The sequence below is a fragment of the Lactuca sativa genome, chromosome 9 (genome assembly GCF_002870075.4).
Source record: "Lactuca sativa cultivar Salinas chromosome 9, Lsat_Salinas_v11, whole genome shotgun sequence".
NCBI classification, from domain to species: Eukaryota; Viridiplantae; Streptophyta; class Magnoliopsida; order Asterales; family Asteraceae; genus Lactuca; species Lactuca sativa.
Genome location: NC_056631.2, coordinates 121,547,082 through 121,557,518, shown reverse-complemented (window position 1 = coordinate 121,557,518; position 10,437 = coordinate 121,547,082). Strand labels below are relative to the sequence as shown.

At 34.7% G+C, this 10,437-nt stretch overlaps 1 protein-coding gene across 4 annotated transcripts; it reads right to left on the bottom strand.

Moving 5' to 3' along the window:
* Positions 1-275: 275 nt before the first annotated feature.
* On the bottom strand, positions 276-5,361 carry LOC111876861 (uncharacterized). Of its 4 annotated transcripts, none has more exons than XM_023873425.3 (5): positions 5,140-5,361; positions 4,748-4,890; positions 3,111-3,356; positions 630-2,979; positions 276-542 (listed from the first exon to the last, which is right to left on the bottom strand). In XM_023873425.3, the coding sequence occupies exons 3-5, from the start codon at positions 3,302-3,304 to the stop codon at positions 513-515; spliced, it is 2,574 nt and encodes an 857-aa protein (XP_023729193.1). In that variant the 5' UTR covers positions 3,305-3,356; positions 4,748-4,890; positions 5,140-5,361; the 3' UTR covers positions 276-512. The 4 variants fall into 4 exon arrangements, with proteins under 4 accessions (XP_023729193.1, XP_042753825.1, XP_042753826.1 ...); XM_042897891.2 differs by having other exon boundaries at positions 4,802-4,890; XM_042897892.2 differs by lacking the exon at positions 4,748-4,890 and adding an exon at positions 3,926-4,487.
* Between the last annotated feature and the right edge of the window lie 5,076 nt (positions 5,362-10,437).

The window sequence follows — 10,437 nt, the reverse complement described above, 5'->3', positions numbered from 1 at the left end:
ATGAAGTACTTATTCTCAAACGAAATCCATTACATTTGCACAATCAAAATAGAAAAATAAAAACCCTTCTAAACCATGGCTATTTATTTTCCTACTTTTTCATTAATTCTATTTATTTATTAATCTATAGCATTTTTATTTTAACCAAAAAACAAATGAACCCATAAAATTAGCAATATATATAATATGCCCCATACTATGTATACATACGTAATATTTAAAATACTAATTTGCTACACACCAAATCAGATTTTTCTAGAAAATGGGTTAAATACTTGACGGAAATTGAGATTTTTCTAGAAACAATAAAAAACAAAAGCAGTTAGTTGCACAGGACATGTTTTCAACCTTGAGGGTTATCAAACTAAAAAGCACAATTCAAAATACAAATTGTAAGGATCAACAACACTTTTTGCTTGCAGGTATGCTATACACGCATATTTAATTTCTGAAGCTACTCCTATAAAACAACATCCAATTCCAAAACGTTTCTCAAGCATTTGCTAGCTAAGCTAAGCCTTTACAAGTTTTTCAACATATGCCTGCATGAAAAAAGGAGAAAATTTTATCTAATAATAATAATAATAATAATACAAAATGAAAAATGAAAAATGGTATTCAGAACTTACCTCCACAAGCTTGGTGATTTTGGGTTTGGAGTGTGAGAGATACAGCTCAATCTTTGGTTGTGTTTTAGGGATTTGGACTTGTTGAATAGTAGTTGTGATTTTATCAATTACTTTCTTCACAACACTTTTGTAAACCTCTCTTGTCATCCTACCTTCTTTCCATTTCGGCTTCAGAATCTCCTTCACAAATTCCACAAGGGCAGCCCTAAATTGTCGCATACACTTTTCATCATTTCCATTATTACCCTCTTTCCCCTTTTCATGTTCTTCTTCTTGCTTAGCATTTCGTTTTCCAACTGGTTCCTCCTGCTTCTTTTTTGGAGTCTTCCCATTTTCAATCTTGTTTCCAATATTACCCTCTTGATTGTGTGTAGTAGAATTGGGAAGTGACTTAAGGTAATCTATGGCATTCGTGAGGTTTTGCTCTGTTGTAAGAATCTGTTGATTCGGTTCTTCAGAAACTATATTATCATTCTTTAAATCAGAATCATCCACCACCACATTATGTTGTTGAGGCAAAAAGTGATCATTCTTCTCATTTCTCATCTTATTATTATTACTATTATTATCCTTTTTGACCCATGACTTTGACTTTTCATCTATATTATTCCCTGATTTTGCATTTGACTTTGATGCATCTACCTCATTCCACGACCCGTTTTTGTTTTTGTTTTTGTTATCCAAATTAACGTTTGACATATCATCCCGTGTTGTTGACTTTCTCTTGTCATCACAATTCTGAGATTCCCATGTTGTTTTCTTGGTTTCATTAAAACCACCTGATTCCACATCATCCCATGACCTGTTTTTGTTATCCAAATTAGGGTTTGACATGTCATCCCGTGTTGTTGACTTTTTCTTGTCGTCACAATTCTGAGATTCCCATGTTGTTTTCTTAAAACTGCCTGATTCCACATCATCCCATGTAGGACCATTCCATGATGACTTGTTCTTTTCAGACAAATCTGATGCTTTCAAGTCATCATCATGCCATGTCATCTTTTTGTGGGCCCGAGGGTTGTCATGTGACCCACGATCATAATTCCGTGCATCTGAAACATCATGAGAAAATTTACAATCATCACGCTTGCAATTACCTGAAGCAAAAAACTTGCATTGGATTTTAGTAACTCGATTTGATTGATGACACCTGTCATCTTTAACATCATCACCATCATCATAATGATTCCTTGAATTTCTATTATGGCTGCTGGATCTTGAGTAATCTTGTCTATGACTCCAACTTTCTTTTTTCAAATTATCACCTCCAGAATTACTTCTTACATCATTACCATATCCACTGGATTTCTCTCCATCATCATCTCTACTCCTACTCCGATTTGTATCTATTTCCCTACATTGTTGTGTAGACTTTTCATCATTTCCAATACTACCCTTTTCGACTTTTTCAGTGTTGATATGTTCTTGTTCTTGCTCAGCTAGATTTCCAACTAATTCCTCAACTTGTTCTTCTACAGATGTAAGAATTTGTTTGTTGGGTTCTTCTTCAGAAACTATATTCTCATTGTTTATATGAGAATCATTGGCCACATTATGTTGTTTAGGCAAAAAGTAATCATTTTTCTCACAACCTTTTTTGTTTAATCCTAAATCATCCCACGATGGACCATTCCATGACTTTGACTTTGTTTTTTCATGATCATCATCATCCCATGAAGGACCATTCCATGATCTGTTTTTGTTATCAAAATTAGGGTTTGATGCATCATCATCATCATCATCATCCCATGACTTTTTCTTGTCATGAGAATCCCATTCCCATGTTGTTTTCTTGTTTTCATCAAAACCACCTGATTCCACATCATCCCATGTAGGACCACCCCATGACTTTTTCTTTTCAGACAAATCTGATGCATGTGGCTGTTGATCATGATCATGATGATGATGATGATGATGCCATGTGCTGTTCTTGTGGGCCCGAATGTTGTCATGCGACCTTCGATCATAATCTTGTGAGTCTAAAGCAGAAGCATCATGAGAAAACTTACAATTATCACGATAGCATTTACCCACAGCAAAAAACTTGCATTGGATTTTAGTAACTCGATTTGATCGACACCTGTCATCATCACCATCATCATCATCATGATGATGATGATTTCTATCATCTTTATGGTGAGGGAATCTGCTGTATCTGGAACCACCACCAGAGAGATGATCAGATCTATGCCTCCAACTTTCTTTCATGTTATCACCTCTTGAATTGTATCTTACATCATCTCCATAGTCATTAGATTTGTGTCTATCATCATAAAATGGGCTCCTCCTACTTTCCCACTCTCTGCCTCTACTCCTGCTCCTACTTTGAATGGGACTCCTGCTTCGATCCCTGCACATACACTCACCATGAACAAGGTCATGTGTGCAAAAGACATAAATGCCCTTCATCGAAAACAGACATACAATACTTATAAAGATGAATGATATGAAAAAACAAAAAAACAAAAAACAAAAACAAACCTGTATGTGGTATGTTGTTTTCCCCATTCACCATCAAAAGTCCTATGTTTGTTGTCTCTGCTGATGTCATCATATCTAGGCACTTTTCTGTTTCCTTCCCAAGATGGCCTCCTAGAATCATTGGATTCTGGTGGAGGGATTTTGTCTTGTTTCATGTCCCATGAAGATTCATACCTTCTGCGTTTACCACTCATGGACTCACCTTTTGAGTATGATTCTATGCTTTTTACCAAAATCAAGTATAGCCTGGAATACCAAAACAACCTCAAAATCATAAATGGATATGTGGGTGTTATCATGTATGTTCAGGGAAAATCAAGAGCATACTCTAATGCAAATAATTGAGGTGGAAAAACCGGGATGGGTGAGAACAGGTTAGGCTCAAATAACATGCATCAAAATCAGATAAGTAAATTTAACATCAACATAATAGCTAACAAGTAATTATGTCGAATCAAAACTTCCAGAGCATTAGAAAATATATATACATAAATGAGAATATGATAATCCAGCTCTGGGTTGAAGTAGGAATCAGGGAAAACAAGAAAGAAAAACATTGCTGATGTAATACATACCAAGTACCAATATAATTAGATTTTATTAGCTTATATACCTCATCTAAAGGTAAAGGGTGTCCTAATACATCAAGTGTGGGCTTCAAAATGAAGAGTTTAGAACTAATTTTTTTCCACAAAGGCGTCCAAACTTTAGCTAAAGACATATTTGAATCAACCGGAGACCCGAAGTTAAACAAAAAGGAAAGAGACCACTTCACAATTGATGATCTCAAAACCCCAATTGGTGGGGCCACTTACCCCTAAAGAATCCAAGTCCAAAAGGTTGGATAGACTACTAATACAATTGGGGATATCATATGGAGTTCTTGATCACAATAAGCATCCACTTGAACCATGTGAAGATGTTTATTAACCTTGCAAACCTTTGAGTGCTCATAATAACTATCTCAAGAAGTTTTAGTGACTGCTTCTGTGACTATGGTATTCACAATTAGCTTCATAAGACGTATTTTAGTTTGGCAAAATGAAAAGAACGCAAATCCACACATATTCCCAAAGGATGTTGCAATCTTCTTGAATACAATTCGATTGCTGGCATCAATCTAGGCAAATATCATGTTTAGGGTCACTTGCTGAGTATTAAGTGTCATGTTAATGTGTGGTTTTTCAGAATGACATCTGATTTAGATACAAAGATTTGGCCACAAGAAAAAAAAACATGTTGGCTTTCTGTTTCCCAAACTTGAAGAATGGGAAAGAAACAAGCAACAAAGCTTTTCATCAGTTTGGTACGTGGCAGAAGAAGATGATGGCATGTCTTTGAAGACAATATCATGTGGCCCACGAAATATGCAACCATCTACACATGTAAAATATCACAAACGAAAAAAGAATCAAAACATATCACATGACTGATGTGCTTAAGTTAAAAACCTGTTTTTGAACTTTAATCAAGACGCCATAAAGAATTTGGTCTTTGATATACTATCAGCTTCAGCCTAACTAGGAATTACTTTTCAAGTCTCTCAAGTTGCCATGCTTAATCTACAATTAGCATGATATGACACAAATCTAATTACCATAAGAACAGAACGAGAGCAAAAAAACACAATACCCTACCATGGAAGAAAATTATATAAAACAGGGGGAACACGAGTATTTGGAACTTCATACAAGGTAAGTTTCTTGAGTGTTTGGTTGAAAGAGAAGAACAAAGTAACAGTTGCTCATATGATGTTCAAGTTACGCAAAGTCAAGTTAACCTAACAAAGAAAAGACACCACTTCAGTGAGACAAATTATTAATGAACAAACGCAAAAGGGAACAAAGATCACAACCAATCACATTCCTTAATTCCGTAGTAATGCAGAAAGATTTTCATATAACAAAGCGAGTACATATGTAAAGAATATACAGCTACGCCATGAAATGTAACAAAATAACATAGTAAAAGAAGTAGAATAGAACAGAAACCCTAATTGAAGTGGGCCAAAAGAGAGAACAAAGAATACCTGTGGAAACCCTTAAATGGCACTCTTCCTTTCTCTTGCTGCGTCAGTGAAACAACTGTTATTTTTCCACACTAGGTTTAGAGAAGGAAAAGCCGCAAAAAACCACAAATTTAGTCAGGAGTTGGTGAAATCGAGTCGCGTTGATCTTCGCAGTTCGCACCTCCGTTCAATGTTCGAAGTTTGAATGGTCTGCACTCTAGTGTCAGTGCATCACACTATAAAAGACAAATTTTTATTTGATTAATAGTGAAAAATCCAAATTTAACCAAAAAAATGAAATCAACGGTACTCCTATTTTTCTTGGTCTACGATACTTACCTTATATAAAATCTTATATAAAATAGAATAATAGTTGAAAATACATATAAAAATATTAATTATATACAAAATTGTCGCGTTAAGTAACGTCTTACAAACGACATGGCTCGCCAAAGCTCGAAAAAGCTTGAAGTTTGACATAGCTAACAAGTCACGCTTTACATTTAGAACTTTGGGAAATATCTACAAATTTAAGTGTTTTGGTTTAAAAGGTTATTTTTGTTTGGGTTTTTTTTTGCGCATTCTAAAGGTACAAATTCATGTTTTTAGGGTTTAAAAGCTCCTTTTAAAAAAATGAAGGGTCACCCGATAAACCCTTTTCTAATCATTTCTTAATCGGTAGATTAATTATGTCACTCACTGCCACCTCATCCATTAATCTCTCTCTCTCTCTCTCTCTCTCTCTCTCTCTCTCTCTCTCTCTCTCTCTCTCTCTCTCTCTCTCTCTCCCGACAGAAAGCTCTAATCCTATATTTCCTTCCACCGCTGACAACCTCTACCATTCCTAATAGCACCTCAAAAAAAAAAAAAAAAAAAAAGCAGGCACGCTAAGGCAATAAGAAAGAATAGGTTTATCACCTCTCCAATTCCATGGAACTCTACATGCTCTTCCTCTTCTTACTACCCCTAGTACATACCTAAAGTTGTTAAAGTTTATCTGATTGTATATTATTCGGTTTCAAATGGTCCTAAACCTACACCTAGTTTCAAGTAGTCATGATTTTGCGTATTATTCAAGCCATGGTACTTCAAACAGGCTAACATGTGAAGAAGATGAGCTACGCACCTCAAGTGTTCGATGAAATGCTTGACAAAGAAAAAATGATTTGTGCAATGCTTATATGACATATTCAACTACACACGCTCCTTACTAAGTCTTGTGGAAAGATATGTTGTTCTACATTACACATCACACCTTCTACGTCAAAATGTCAACAAGAACATGGGTTTGAAATCGGGCAATGCAACAAGATAGTTCTATTTTAGCAACAGAATTTGGCTTTTCAAGTCCGCTCAACAAAGTTGGAGTAAATCCTTGACCACCATAACCATTCTCTACCCACCACCAGTTGTATTTGTCAAATAATCTGTCACACCCCCAAACCGGAACGACGGAAACGTTATAGGGCAGAGGACGTTATATTTAGTATCACAACACATGCATCATATTAATCAAAGTAACAAACAACCATTGCATTAATATTAAAGTGTTTACAACGTATGTGATTCACAAAAGATTAAACTCAAATAGTAAATAACAAAACAAGACAAGAAGCTACGATACTCCATCTTCTAAATCCCAGTGCACGTACGTGTCTACTAGTTTCCTGAGAATACAAGTTATTTTGAAAGAGTATATCAACATTTAAGCTGGTGAGTTCATAAGTATTTAAGTGATGAAAAGTAAATTGTAAATTATTTAGAAAAGTTCGTCTGTTCCTCCAAAAAAATCTTATATTTTCTGATGTGATGAATGATAAGCAAAAATGACTCTACAATTCCTTCTATGAGTACTAAATGGATACAAGTTATATACAATCCAGAGTAAACAGACAATCGACTGTGTGAATCTGCCTTAAGCCCACAATCAAACAAGGAACAAGAAATGAGGCGGAAGTCACACATTCTATTGTTTGTTAGATCGTCATTTTATATAACCCTGGCGTATTCATTTGGTACTTACGGGGTTAACTGTAATAGTTCTTTATATTTGATGAAAACATTCTTTAAGAAAATCATATATTTCCTTTAGTAAAAATGGTAACCACAATAGTTCCTTCTATAATCACTTAGTTTATACTAGCTATATATAATCCAATATCGAACGGACAATTAAATGGATGAATCTGCCCTAAGCCCACAACCAAACAAGGAACAGGAAGTAAGGCGGAAAACACACATCCAACTGTCTATCAGATATTAATTATATATAACCCTGATGTATAAACTAAGGTATTCTAGTTTCACTAACTCAATTGTGAAACATTTTTTTGGTAAAAATGCTATTGTTTCCAAAAAGTTCAATCGAAAATTGTTTACCTTAAAAGATTGATGTTTGCCATAGAAAATCCTATATTTTCTATAAAAACCGACTGGATGTCCATGTTGTTCTAAGTTTGGAAAGCACAAGTATACTCCCTGTACTTACTACAATGATGTCTAGTTTTGTTGATATGTTAAACTGAATAAAGACTTGGTTGTTCTGGATACCTGATACGACAATACTACCCTCCTATGATTACCTAATACATACGAGTTGCATATAACTGAGATCAAATAGACAGTTGAATGGGTGAATCTGCCCTAAGAGCACAACCAAACAAGGAACAGGAAATGAGGCGGAAAGCACACATTCCACTGTCTATCAGACTTCAATTTTACCTAACCCTAAAGTATACATTGGATAATCACATAGTTAGATCCTTTGAGATTTGTTCATGAAAAGTTTATTACTACATATATAAATTGTTGTTATCTATTGTGAGTTTTACGACCATAGTAATTGGACCGGTTAACCGCGACGTATTGTAGACGTCGAAAAGAATATGACATTTGTCACCCGCAGACTTGCCAGTCCGGCTGTAGCTAATAGCGAGGTGCAGGATTGTCAATCCCGTATAGATCTATACACAAACTCACGCTCTCCCTCTAGGAGACTTTGGCCGTAGGGGTAGACTTTCATTGGTACTTATGTGAGTACTCAAAGACGTGTCTCACAAGCTGGATTAACGACTTTACAAGTAATAATGTGGAAAAATCATTTTTATATTTGACAGATAAGTTTATAAAAAGATCCTTTTGTTCCTTAAGTTAAACTTATAAAAGTTTATAAGCTTATTTCTATGTTCTATTCAAAGTTTCATGTTTTAAATACAGTTTATTGGTACAAAGACATAATAATTAATTTATATTTTAAAACACAACATTTCTTGTGTTATACTTGTATTCCCCCCTTTAAAAGCATTTAAAACCATTATAAGGGGTATGAACTGACCTTATGTGGGTGATTCAGTTGAAGGTTCGAGTAAGGATGAGAATGTCACAACTAGCATTTTAGCTAGGAAATTCTATTTTTGTGTAATCATTCAACTATTGTAAAACCTTTACTCTAAGTAGATGTCACTTAGTGCTCATTTAAATTCACCTTTTATGTTCAACAAAGAATCTGAAAACCCTAAGAATCTCGGTTTGAGTCCATATTGGACTAGGATTTCCTTATTGGACCTAATGGACCAATAAGCATCCAATTCAACCATTTTGGGCTTAGAAATCCTATTTGGATTCTAAATGGACCAAATTCACAAATCTATAACATTTTGGACCATTTGGGCCTAGAATGATTCGTTATAACCCTAATGGGCCTTATTGGGCCATAGTTAATCCACTTAACCTTAGTGAACCATAAACCCATCCTTTTATTCTATTTGGGCCGTAAGTGTTTCCAAGGGCCCAATGGGCCAAAAATTTTATGATTAGGCTCCAAAAATCCTAACTAAACTTTAATGGGGTCAAACTATTCCATTCCAACCTTCTTGGCCCAAAATCTCGGCCTAACATCAATTAACAAAAAAAAGGAAATGAAGGTTGACTTTGGAGGTGCCACCTCCATATTGTTCACCATGTAACAAATGCATGGTCTCCCAGATTTCCATGCAAAGTCACCTCATCCTTCTCTCCCCTCTCTTCTTGATATCTCGGCCGAGAGCTAAGCACGCACACACACATTCTTTCAAACACTTTCCAAGCACTCTCCAAACACTCTCAAAGAATCTCCTCCTTCCTCAAAGATCTAGAAAATTGGATAGAGTTCTAAGGATCTTCATCAAGTCATTCCAATCTTTGGTAAGTTATTATCAAACATAAGTATCATCTTTCATCTTAACATGAAAAACTCCTTCTTACATAGTTTTATTCCATGATCACACCTTAGAAGCTTCATAAGCTCGAGATCCACTTCAAGGTGTTGCTAGGACCAAAATCTTTTCCATTCTTTCTTCAAAAACCGAAACATCAAGCAAATTTGAGTTCATACCCCCCTTGTTTTTGGTTTTTACATGGTTTTTGGGGGAGAATACAAGTAAAATGTGTAGATCTATGTGTTTTATGCATATCTTGTGTGATTTCTTATTTTATGTTGTAAAAATATGTTAGATCTTAGCAAATCATGACTTCTTAAGTAACATTGAGTTAAGATCCATGAGCTAAGACACCTTATACATCAAACTATCAAGTTAAAAGTGTTATATGTTTAAGATACAAAAATTTAAGGCAAAAACTTTGTTAAGGGTCAAAATTCTCAAGAAAACAAAAGATAAGGGTAAAAAGCGACATTTATGTTTTTATAGGGATCAAACAGGTCCTACTTGTATAAAAAGGGATTTTTATATTAAACATACTTTCCAAAAGGCCAAAAAAGTAAATTTTAGCTTAATGGGCCAAACTTTTGGGCCTCACGGTTTTGGGCCCAAATTTGCGAAAAAGGGAAAGTTTTGGGACTAAAATGTTATTTGAGCAAAATTTGAGGCATAAAACCAAATTTAGGGGTGAAAATAACATTTATTTCCAAATTGGACCAAAAATGTAACTTTTATTAAAATTGGGCAGAAACTGTAAATTTTTACAAACAAGGGGCTGAAAATGCACTTTTCTGTAAAACTAGGCCTTGAATGTCAAAATATATATTTTTGGACTAAAACCGTGAATTTCTAGACATTTGGGACAAAATTGCAAATTTATACAAATTATGGACTAAAGTGTCATTTTTACAAAACTTTGGGCCTTAATTGAAAAATTGAGGCTTTTGACCAAAAACGTTGTTTTATAAAAAAAATAGACTTTTTATAATAAGTTTGGTAAACCACGAGCTAAAATAAACAACAAAACAATACGAATGGACGAAATACATTGATAATAATTTTATTGGACCTAATATTCATTTTACGTGGCCAATGGGTCTTAAGGGCCAATTCAAGTGTATAT

Excerpts from the sequence above, each read along its gene's own strand:
- LOC111876861 (XM_023873425.3), bottom strand. The coding sequence starts at position 3,304 with ATGAGTGGTAAACGCAGAAGGTATGAATCTTCATGGGACATGAAACAA. Across the intron at positions 2,980-3,110 it reads AAACAACATACCACATACAG|GGATCGAAGCAGGAGTCCCA; the intron begins GTTTGTTTTTGT and ends GTGTATGTGCAG. Across the intron at positions 543-629 it reads AAATCACCAAGCTTGTGGAG|GCATATGTTGAAAAACTTGT; the intron begins GTAAGTTCTGAA and ends TTTTTCATGCAG.